Raw genomic sequence first — 12,111 nt, 5'->3', positions numbered from 1 at the left:
CATGTGTAGGACGGGGGCCACCGACGTCCCCCAACCCCTCCCGCAGTAGCGGAGGGACTTCCCCGGGCGGCTTCTGCCCGCTGCCGCCCGCGACCGGGGTTTGCTGACCGGCCACTCGCGGGCGCGCAGCCCCTCGCAGCCCCCTGGCTCCCTACTGTAGACGGGATGAGGTTTTATATTGGAAATGAGGAGGCAGGGGGAGGAGAAGGCGCGCACACGGAGCGATGAGTGTGCGGTGTCAATCAGAGGGGTTTTGTGTCTCCTTGACTCCTGATGGTCCGTGGCTGAGGTGTCCCGGGTGGCACCACAATGAATATGAATAGAGGTCCTTGCTAAATGGGACAGTCAAAGCGCACCGCCCTGAATAATGGCACGTCATCCTAACTAGACCATTATACATAGGAGGGCTCCTTTTGTCTCTGCTCTCTGCTGCAGCTCTATAAAAGCCCCTCTTTCTCAAGCTGAGGTTAGTCCAAGCATACACTAACTAGCCATCCTGTAAACAGGCTGAGTAACCGGGTGGAGAGAGAGGGAGAAAGAGAGAGGGGAGCTGAGGGGCTTTTTCCTCTTCCTCCAGCATTTCCAGCTCTTCGCTGGCAGACCCTGCCGTCCGTTTTTTTCGTTTTCGTTTTGTTTTTGTTGCTTTTTGAACGAGAGTTGTCTTGCTCCGCCACCTCCAGAGCAGGGAAGAGTTTCTTGCTCAGAAGCCCGAATACAATGAATTCTGACTCCAGCTCTGTCTCCAGCAGAGCTTCCTCGCCAGACATGGATGAGATGTACCTGAGAGACCATCACCACCACCACCACCATCACCACCACCAAGACAGCCGGCTCAACTCTGTCTCCTCTACCCAGAACGATCTGGTGCAGAAGATGTCTGGGGAAGGCCTCACCAGGAACGGTTCCAAGGCCGGAGGGGAAGGCAGCAAGTACAAAATCAAGAAGCAGCTTTCGGAGCAGGACCTGCAGCAGCTGCGGCTGAAGATCAACGGCCGGGAGCGTAAGAGGATGCATGACCTCAACCTCGCCATGGACGGACTGCGGGAGGTGATGCCCTACGCTCACGGACCTTCTGTGAGAAAACTCTCCAAAATCGCCACCCTCCTGCTAGCCAGAAACTATATCCTGATGCTCACCAGCTCCCTGGAGGAGATGAAGAGGCTAGTTGGGGAAATCTACGGGGGACACCACTCGGCCTTTCACTGCGGCACGGTGGGACACTCTGCCGGGCACCCGCCCCACGCTGCGGGCACTGTGCACCAGGTGCATCCCATCCTCGGCAGTGCCTTGTCCTCCGCCAACACCTCCTCCTCCCTCTCCGCCTCCCTGCCGGCCATCGGCACCATCCGGCCCCCACACTCCCTGCTCAAGACCCCCTCGACACCCCCCGCCCTGCAGCTCGGCAGCGGCTTCCAGCACTGGGCGGGCTTGCCTTGCCCCTGCACCATCTGCCAGATGCCCCCCCCGCCCCACCTCTCGGCCCTCACCGCCTCCAACATGGCCAGGATCTCGGGGGAGACCAAGGACCTCCTGAAGTGACTCGGCGGGGCTCCCCCGGCCGCTGGGGCTGCGCCGGAGCCGGCGCTCCCCCGGACGGAGAGGGGGCTGCGGCCGGTCCCCCCCGGGCCGCCGGCGGACCTGCCCGTCCGCCAAGCCCCTGTAACACGGGATTAGTGTAGTAAGGACCTTGCAAAGGTAATGTTCTACCCGCCTCCTCGGGCGATGTTTTCTTATTATACTAAACTGGAAAAAAAGTCCCTGTTGTAAAAAGAATGATGATAATAATAATGATAATAATGATAATAATGATAATAATGATAATAATGATAATAATGACGCTGTTGGTAATCACATGTAAATGATTCCTTAAAATGTATGTAAAAGGAAAAAAAAAAAAGACATGGTTGTCATTGTAGTGTTCGCAGCTACCAAGAAACGATGAAATCGGTTTGGGGCTTTTTTCCACGCTTTTTTTCTGGGCTTTTTCTTTCCTTACCTTCGCACGGCGGCACCTCCAAAATTTCCGTTCCGACCCTGGCTGCGGCAGCGCAGCGGCTACCCAAGGTAGAGAGTGCATGCACGCTCTCCGCCCCAGCTTGTCACCCGTGGGGACCGGCCACATGCGGCTCCCCTGGCAACAGGGACTTCCGAGAGAATTCACTAAAGTTTGTGAGTGTGCTTTATGGTTTGGGGTTTTTGTAGTCTGGTGGTTTTTTGTTTTGTTTGTTTTGTTTTTACAGAAATGGTAATGATGCGGTTCTGTTTGCGGTAGTTTTTCTTCTTCCCTCTGTGAAGAAAGAAGAAAAACAAAACAAAACAGAGGAAAATAATTCAAAACATAGCACAATCCTCCAGCATATCCGTTTTGCCAAATCTCCCATCTCCTGCTCTCGGTGAAGTGTGCTGATTTAGCTGTCTGGGGTAAAAGTTTCTGTTGCTGCCTCTGGGTTCATTCGTGTTTGCGGCTTTTTAAATTTTTTTGGGGGGGTGGTTTTTTTGGTTTTGGTTTTTTTTTTTGGCTATGTTTTTGTTCTGCATGTAGGGTCAGGTCTTGTCAGATCAGTGATGTATATCTAAATCTGAAGCTTTGTTGCTGTTTATTTCCTTTTCGATACGTTTTCCTGGGAGTTTGCTTGAAATAATGTTATTCTTCATTTCGTTTGTTTGTTTGTTTGTTTGTTTTCGGTTGGGGCCTCAAAGACACCACCATGTCTTTATTTTTTATATATTCTTGATAATAACTATCGATATATTTATTATTGACCAGTGTTTCTGGATGAGATTTCCAAATAAAGTAAAAAATTAATTCCAAGCTGCCTATTTCGCCTTTGTCCGGGACTGGAAGCTGAGAAAAGGCGCCGTATTTGATCGCTTTGGGTTTGGCCAGGACTTCCCGGGCTCAGCAGGAGGAGGCTGGCTCAGCTCTGTGTGCCCTGCCTCGGAAGCAGCCACGAAGCCGATGTCCTCAGGTGTGTGCGAGCTGCCGGCAGCTTCCCAGCGGGCCGGGAGCCCTCAGGAATTGGGGTGGCCCATGGCCAGTCCCGCAGCCAGCGCCGGGCGCGGGGGACGGGTCAGGGGCAGTGCTGGAAAGGGGTGCTGGGGCCTTGATGGGCAATGACTTATTTTTTCTTTGGAAAAAAAGCTTTCCGTCCTTTTTTCGGGAGGGCAATGGTAGGACGGACAGAGTTAGGAAAGGCAGTTCTGCCCAGCCGGGTGGCGGCTCTCCGTGGAGATGAGCGCGGCCGGCGGCTTCCAGCGCCGCACACGGAGTGCGGTCCTGCACCCCGGCCAGCCCCGAAAGGGATGCCCGGGAGGGACCCGAAGGAACAGGAGGCGACTCCCCCGGAGTCGTAAGGTGAGCAGTGACACAGGAAGGATGGATGGGGCATTTAAACCGAAAGGCCAAACAACTTTCAGAAAGGCACCTGTGGGCGATCCACGCCGGTGAGCGGGCTGTGCAACACTGCAGCACCCGAGTCAGCGTTAAAACATAAGCATACACCAACACACGAAAATGAAAAGAATGTGCATTTACCTCGAAAACACGAACTAACAAATCACGTTGTAAAAAAGCCACCCCCTGCCTGAGCTAAATCCTTGGAGTAATTCAACGAGATGACCAAGAGACGCTGCAGTTTCCTTCCTTCCTTCCTTCCTTCCTTCCTTCCTTCCTTCCTTCCTTCCTTCCTTCCTTCCTTCCTTCCTTCCTTCCTTCCTTCCTTCCTTCCTTCCTTCCTTCCTTCCTTCCTTCCTTCCTTCCTTCCTTCCTTCCTTCCTTCCTTCCTTCCTTCCTTCCTTCCTTCCTTCCTTCCTTCCTTCCTTCCTTCCTTCCTTCCTTCCTTCCTTCCTTCCTTCCTTCCTTCCTTCCTTCCTTCCTTCCTTCCTTCCTTCCTTCCTTCCTTCCTTCCTTCCTTCCTTCCTTCCTTCCTTCCTTCCTTCCTTCCTTCCTTCCTTCCTTCCTTCCTTCCTTCCTTCCTTCCTTCCTTCCTTCCTTCCCTCCTTCCCTCCTTCCCTCCCTCCTTCCCTCCTTCCTTCCGCCGGATCCGTTCTTGGAGTCCTGCGCAGGGCGCAGACCTGCCCCGCCGTCCCGGGCAGAGTCTGGGCCGGAGACCCTGCTCGGTCCCGACAGCCGAAGCGCTCTCACACACACTTCCCCACACTCCCAGCTTTTCCCCGCTGCTGGCACGGGCAGCCCGCGGCGCTGCTGGCGGAGGGAAGGCGAGCCGAGGGCAAACAGGAGCGGGGAAAACGCGGGGCTGTCGGCCCCTCCTCGGCCCACCCGACTGTCCCCCACGCACCTTCCATGCGGGCTGATACGGCTCAAAGCCACGGCTCCATCCCGGCCCCCATCCTCCCCGACTCCGCATCTTTCCCGACCCTGCATCCCTCCCCTCGGAGCGGGTCAAGCGGGGTAGCCTTGGACGGGGCTGGGCTGTAAATGGCAGCCGAGAGGAGGACGAAGTCACGCCTTAGTGCGGGAGTCGGCAGTCGGCCACCCGGACCCGCCGCCACCCTCGGCAATGCTGCCTCGCCATCTCCATCACTCGGCCCCTTCAGTCCTGGGGGGTCAGCAAAAGGGCTCTTTGGGGACATTTGATCCCCACTCAGCCACACACAGACATTCTGTGTTCTTCCCTTCCCTTCCCTTCCCTTCCCTTCCCTTCCCTTCCCTTCCCTTCCCTTCCCTTCCCTTCCCTTCCCTTCCTTTCCCCCAAAATAACGAGTAGTATCTGTGTACACGTATGTTAAATATAAATTAAATATAGATCAGAGGTGGATGGACACCACTGGTTTTCACTTGTGCTTCCCCTTGCTGACCACTGGGTCCCGGCACAGCTGTGTCATGGAGAAGGCAGATGCTGCTCCTTGTCTCAGGGGAAAGCAGCAACCCCTCCCTTCCCAGTGCTTCCTAGTTCCCCGGGGGGAGGACCCCACTGCCTCTGCCGCCAGGGGTCTGCCACAAATTTGAAGCCAAAATGCCAGGCACTGGTATTCAGCTCTCTAAGTTGTGGGGTTTCTTTTCTCCCCCAGTCTCCCATCCCGCCAGACCCACCCCCACCTGACAAGTCCTACCCAGACAGTCCCCTCACACCTCTTCTCCAGCTACATGAGGCCAGGGAAGAGGTGGGGGTAGGCTTGTGTTTTGATTAATATGGAAATAAAATGCAGAAATAGCAGCAGTACTTAGCTTCATTGCTTCAGTTTAGAGATTTATTGGTGAGGAGATAAACACTAGGCTGGGGGCCTTGCTCAGTAATTCACAGTTCCCATCAGTTACTACCAAATGAGCGAATCGTTTTTCTTTGAAGTCACAGAGGGAAAAAAAAAAGGAGAAAAAAAAAGAGTAATTTTTTTAATAGCTTGCTACCTCTTGCCTCAGGTCTTCCTTGTCTTCCTGCCTAGCTGCCTTGATTGGTGCCCTAGTCTCCAAGCAAAACTTGGGAGCTTAATAAGGAGTGTATTAAGGATGTGTGTCTCTTAAAATGCATGTCTTGCTCAGCTTCCCTCCAACTTTCTTCCATATTTTTCTACTTACTCCTATCCATCTCTTAAAATTCTGTGTTTTCTATTCTTTGAAGCCCCACTTTCCCTCCTGCAGAAGCAGGCAGGCGTGGATTTGAGCTGGAAAGTACTGTCACAAGATGACATCGTGCTGCTGCCAGGGAAAACGAAGGAGCAAGATTGAGCGGGGGAAATGGGTGCTTCAGGGGCACAAAAACCACTTCTCAGGTCTGAAAGACAAGCAGCCAACTGAGATTTAAGTAGAATCTAAATACTAAAATGTAAGCAGACATTTTTCACTGAAGTTCTGTGAAATTGAAGGATTTGAGTTTGTACCTTTGCTTTCAGGGTATTAGAAATACCTAGAGACATCCACACTGTACTGCTTAAAATTGACCCACAAAGTGCAGCAGGACAGGTCAGGTTGGGCATCTAGGGCATCTCAGAGGCAGTAAAAATCTGTTTAAATGGCTGAATTGAGCCTTACAATCATAGAATCATGAAGGATTCAAGTAGCAAAAATTAAGTTGCAAAAGACCTTTAATGCCACTGAATCCAACCATAATTCCAACACTGCCAAATTCACCACTAAACCATGTCCCTAAGTTCCTTCTTAATGTGTTTTGAATAGGGAAACAGAGTAAGAACAAAATGGTCTAAAAAAATGCCAACCAAGCTCTGCATAATGGAATTTTTGAATAAAAAGTTGCACTTCAACCAAAGACAAAAAACAAATCAAAACCAACCCAACATTTACAGAAGAATCTTTCCTCAGTTGCTTAACCACTTTTTAAACAAAGAAACTTAATTGCTGCTTAATTGTTAATTATTTTTTGTTCTCAGTTTTTTCAAATAATCAGTTTGAGTAAAACTATGAAAGGTTTTTGGGTCAAATGAATACAACAAAAAGGAATTGTCAGTCTTATGACACATCAGGGATGTGATGCAGTTTTTGGTGGAGCTGTATCCATATCTGTGCTCTCATCTAACCACTGCTCAGCATCCAAAAACTGCTGCCTTGGAGACACTGAACTGAAGACACCAGAAGGGTGAATGAAAGTGTCTGCAGCCTGCTTACCCTGACAAACCCTTCTCATGCTCTTCATTTCTCTCTTCTGAGGTTGAAACAAACCCTTTTTGCTTGATATTACATTGAAGTAGGCACCCAGATAAACACAGTGCAGCTGCAGAAGAGTAAGGTTTGGCTGATGGGCAAAACTTAAAAATTAGTATGGTCAGTTGAGGCTATGTGACCAAAATCTATGCCTACATCCCCCAAGTCTCAGAACTTGTGGCAGGTTCAGGATAGGGCTCTATATAGCTTTAGTAAAACACCTGTAGACCTATATTTTAATTTGATATTTTTATGTTTGTTTTTCCCCAAAGTGTTGTGGCTGTTGACATGTACATCTTGAAAAGTTGCCTGGCAGAGCAGCATCAGGGGCTGCCAGACGAGCAAGGGAATACCTACAAGAAATGCAGTAATTTAGTGTTTAGGGTAAAGATGATTTGTGGAGACCCACAACTCAAAAATTAATGGATCTCTTGAGAAAGAAAAGATTTGCAAGGGCCTGGTCCTGATGCCTTGTAAGGCAAGGTAATAAAAGCAGGTAAGACTCAATTTCTAAGATAGAAAGAATGAAGTTCCCACAAAACAGGAGAGGAATGGAACTGTATTCTCTGAAGGCATTCATCACCTCCAGAAAACCCTCTCCCATGTCAGGGATGTATATGAGGATGCAAGAGTGCCTTAGTCACATCTTCACCAGAGGAAATAATTACAAATTACTCATGAAAGGAAGTTGATGTGCATGTTATAAAAAATGGATTGTGTTTTTGGCAATGCTAAATTACTTTTCTGAATAGTTACTCTTTGTGGTCCTTTTTCATGTGTGTGTGTGTACTTTTTGCCTTTTTAATTTATTTGACTTTTCTTTTAATTGCTTTCTACCCAGTGGCTCTATCACACACCAGGTGCTATTTTACTGTATTTCAGCTGTAAATTAAGTGTCTCTCTGAAAAAACACGACATTTCATTTGTATTTTTTAGAAACCAGAGAAATGTTATAATATGACCACATAAAACATCCTCTTTCATGACTTTATTTTTGTTGATAAACAAAGATCTGTCAAGTGCCGTACAGGAAGTAGACAACTAAACATGCAGTTCCTTATGCTGCCCTGCCTTCTGCTTTGCAGAAGAGTTGGCCATGGTGGATTCTGTGGCCTGTGCTGTCAGATCTTCACACAGCAAATGAATTTTCAGTTACTAGGAGAAAGGCAGCTTGAAACATTTACTTCTATCCCCAGTTTCAGCACTTGGCTTGCCTCCTAAAACTGCAAGTGACAGTGACAGAAATTAGTCACAACACTGGTGGCCATGGGTGGCATGACGGTTTACTTGAGCACAATGAGAATTGAGTTTGGACACCACTCATGCACCATGTAAGTGCTGATACTTACAGTGGGCTACAAATATCTCAGACACAGATCTGAAAGGGAAGGAAACCATGGAAAACTTGTGCGCACTTCCATGCAAAGATCCAGATGGTTACCAGTGTCTGAACATCTCTGAGTCTCATAAATTGGCAAAGGACCTAAGCTAGAAGGGTCTGAAGGCTTCATTTCGATGGGAGGGGGATGTAGTAGTCTCCAGACCTTTGTCACTGAAGTCCTGACACATCCATGTTGTCTTTGCAGGGAATACAGGAGAGTGGCTACTGTAGGGCACTATTCCATATCTATGGATGGGCCTAGCTGAGTCCCTGCTGTCCTGCAGGACTGTCTGCAGGTTTCCTGTGAGCGTGGTGTGTGCTGCCTGCCCTGCCTCCCCTTCTGTCTGTGTGTTTCTCTGAATGACTGCTGTGACCTCGGTCTCCTGAGGTGCCTGTAGCCCAGCCAACCTTAAGACACGGTCAGGTCCAAGGGGCTCCATGTGTTTTGGAGGGTCATCCTGAGCAGGCTCCAGCCCACACTAGCCCTCTGGGCCACCTCCTCCTTGTGGCCTTGAGACCATACCTGTTAGCAGTGCATGTACCCCTTTTTCTTTCTCACTGAGCATCTTTGGGAGGTTTAGTTGGGTTCAATTTTGAAGTAGGATGAGGTGTGCTCTGCAAAAGCACTTGAGCACAGTCTTTTCAAAGCTTCATGATCTTAATTTCTGTGGTTTGTTTTCCCCCAGTTGCTCCAGCATGGTCCATGTGCCTTTTCCAGAGGTGTAGATGTACATCCTACTACTTCATACTTCCATTACTTGTGCCAGGATATGAGCTTTTTCTTATTAAAGTGCAGCTGTGGATGCTTGCCTCCCCTCACATCATCACTCTCCTGTGTCAGTAGGGTGCTCTAGGGTTTTCCATTTCTCAGGGTTCTGTAAGATATCCAAGATTTCCATTCCAAGCTAGAACCATGGACTTCATCTCTCCTAGTAAATTAACCACTGCTACATAGCATTCTCAGGCACTGTGGCTCAATTATTTATAGAGTCAAATTGTTACAACAGTTCCTGGCATGTTTTGGCTCCAGCAGCTAACACTCTCCTGAACATTTCCCAGGCATGGTTTGGGGATAGCATAGGCCAAAGGCCAATCCCAGCAGGCAATTTGTGTTCAGCCACACTGCCTGGAAAGCAAGAATTTAATAATGTGGACACACGCCAGTCTGTGCCAGTTGGCTTCAGAGCTAGGTAATGGTCACAGGCATGTTTTGTATAGATGTAGTATCAGTCTTTTTCCCTTACAGAAAGCTTTTACCCTTGTTGTCATCTCTTTCTCTCCACATTACAAGGAGAATACATTTTCTTTGTGAAGTGAGATATTTATCAGAATTATTAACTGATCAAGGTCCTCAATATTTGATTTGTTTCCATTACTGTTTGGCTTTCTCTGCTTAGCTTTTCCCAGTTGTACATGATTGGTTTACTGAACTATGAAACTGTAAAGAATGTCTATTTCTACTTTTGTGCCTTGTGCAAGAAATCCTTCTTCTCTTCTGGGTTTCACATCAACGTGCCCATGACAGTCACTTTTTCAGTTTGTAAATATGACACATAGACACGGAATAGCCCTCAGTACCAGAATTCTTCATATGTCCAGAGACAGTCCATCTTCATTCATCATCAAATCTCCATCAAGAAAAATGAATCCACTCCCAAATTTGTAAGCATCAGGGGAAAACAGGGAGCTTTTTCTTTCTGCTATGTAGGAATCACATACCTTGTGGGAGAAGTGATTCCAGACACAGACTGAATGAGAAGCTCAGACCTTTCCCTGGGGACTCATCTCCTCCTCTTTCCAATGCTTAGACCGGGCAAGCTGTACTTAGTTCCCCATCCTTCACTTGTTTCAGCAGATTTCAATTTATCAATACAAAGCTATAATCCAAAGACAAAACTTTACTTTTCTCTTTTTTATTGCATTTCCTAAAATGTTGCAGTGTGTTTTTTCTTCCCACTGGTGCACTTCATCAATTTGGCAGCGCTCCATCCATGCTCTTGAGTCACAGCATTTCTTTACAGTGTCTTGGTGTCCAAGGCTTCTGCCCCAAATCCTGCCTACTGACAAAGCCAGCATTAACTAAATACCCTGACTGCTTCTTCACTTCTGCCCAGGTGGATTTTACCTGAGTTCTCTGGGGTTAGCTCTGGTTCCAGCAATACAGCAGAAGGCATTTCTCCTGTAAATGCAGTATCAGCATTTCAGCTCCTTCTCTCTTGGTCATATTGGGTCAGGCTCCTTTACCTGGCCTGTCCCCATGAAGACCCCAGCATGTCCCACATCTTGCAGGGCCCCACAGTCAGCAGGTGACCCTTTCTTTGACACTGTCAGGTTCAGTTGCTTGAACGTCTCCTGCTCATCCCCTCACCCGACCACCAGCTCCATCCATCTCTCTCCATGGGCAGCCCTCTTCCTCCAGCTGCAGCATCTTCTATTCCAGCCTTCACTGCTGTGGCTGTCTCACCTTGCCATTGCATCTGCCTGACCATCTGTTGAATCATGTGCAATATAAATAACAGCTAGTGACAAACAATAGCTACAGATATCCTTCTGTAATAGTCTGGTGGTCTCACTGGACACTCTCCACTTCACAGCATCTTCTTATTTTACTTTGCAAGTCACAATTACATAGTGGTATTAAAGAGGGCTGTAATGTTAAAGTGGTTTGGAGTCCTTGGGCTACCTTATATATAATTTTCACATTTTCCCCAAAAGTGTTTGCTGTTACTCAATTTCCCTTGTTCACAACTGTGATTCTCTTCCCACTGTAGAGATCACAACAGGGTCTTATTCTATGCTTCAACACAGCATTGAAGATACCCCTCTATAGGAACAGGTAAGGGAAATTCAGCTTTTAAAGCCATTCATGTTTAATAATTTACCTCAGAAAAATGCAGATAAGAAGTGAGACTAGTAGATTTCTCTACATTCTTCTTCACAGAGAAGAAAATGTTTTAATCTAGATTATGGAGAAAGTGAGAACTGTATTGTATTTGGTTTATAATAGGTCTTTACCTCACTGAGGCTTTAACCTGCCCACAGACATGGACTTGGTCACTACAGTGCTGAAAACATTTTGTAGCTGATGTAGTGGCTGATGCTTCATCCAGTAAAGCCATGGACAGCTTTGCTTAGAGGCAACCTTGCAACAGGGATTTTTCCTCCATCTCACATCTTTCTGGCTAAATTTGAATGCTGAAAATGAATTGCTCTAAACATATCTCTGAAGCCAGTTGATGGCACAGACACATGCCAAAGTAATCTTTGAACAGTTGTTATGATCCTAATGGTGAGCATAGCTGAGTGGTATTTGAAAAGCTTTCCTTTTTCCCTCTCATTCTTGAATCAGTTTAGGGATGCTCATAAAACTACTACATTTGACAAAGTGCTTCTTTTCTTCACCAACTTCCTTGAAATAACAAGCTGACTGCAGATTTTTGGTACAGATGGGATTGTTTGAGAAAAATGTTCCTAGGAAACTGGCTCACTTTTCCAGCAAAGTTATTTCAGTTTGTTATGCTCATCTCTCAAGGTATGCATGCTTCTCCAGCAAGGGGAGCTGCTGGGTGCAGCTCAGGGGAAGGAGGAGAATAAGTCTCAGAGCTTTCCTGTTGTATAAGGGGAGCTTTCAGCTCTTCTTTTTTCTGTTGAAGATGACCTCACACTCACTTGCTAAAGGTGCTTGTTTCCTGCAGGTCAAAGATGGGCAGGTGTTTCCTTAACACCAGGTTTTATTCATGATCTGCCCCTGGCTGTGGAGCTGCATGTGAGGATGCTGTCTGCCCCTCCTCTGCTCAGCTCCCTGCTGTGGAGACCCTGCAGCCCACCAGCAGTGGGGACAGCAGTGACTGCCTGTAAAGAGATGCTCGATGTACTGTACAACCAAAGCTGCCTGGCCAGAGCTGCAAGGGAGCCTCCCAGGGATCTGCACCCTCTGTACACCTGTGGAGAAGCTGGGGTAGCTGTGCAACAGCCTGCAGCCAGCAGGCTGGGGGTGTAGGAGACACGTCTAATTGCAGTGCTGGCCTCAATTCACTCCTTGGCCTCTGACAAGGCTTTGTTGATACACACATACTTAAATAAGATTTGGAAGTTATGACTGCTATGTTGCTCA

General features: G+C 48.0%; 1 protein-coding gene across 1 annotated transcript; it reads left to right on the top strand.

Annotated features, from left to right (window-relative positions):
- The first annotated feature begins 217 nt into the window (after nt 1-217).
- OLIG3 (oligodendrocyte transcription factor 3) lies at nt 218-2,736 on the top strand. Its single transcript, XM_033055539.1, has one exon. The coding sequence runs from the start codon at nt 718-720 to the stop codon at nt 1,537-1,539; it is 822 nt and encodes a 273-aa protein (XP_032911430.1). The 5' UTR covers nt 218-717; the 3' UTR covers nt 1,540-2,736.
- The last annotated feature ends 9,375 nt before the right edge of the window (nt 2,737-12,111 follow it).

Source organism: Catharus ustulatus, chromosome 3 (assembly GCF_009819885.2).
Source record: "Catharus ustulatus isolate bCatUst1 chromosome 3, bCatUst1.pri.v2, whole genome shotgun sequence".
NCBI lineage: Eukaryota > Metazoa > Chordata > Aves > Passeriformes > Turdidae > Catharus > Catharus ustulatus.
This window is presented reverse-complemented; position numbering and strand designations above follow the sequence as displayed.

Excerpts from the sequence above, each read along its gene's own strand:
- OLIG3 (XM_033055539.1), top strand. The coding sequence starts at position 718 with ATGAATTCTGACTCCAGCTCTGTCTCCAGCAGAGCTTCCTCGCCAGAC.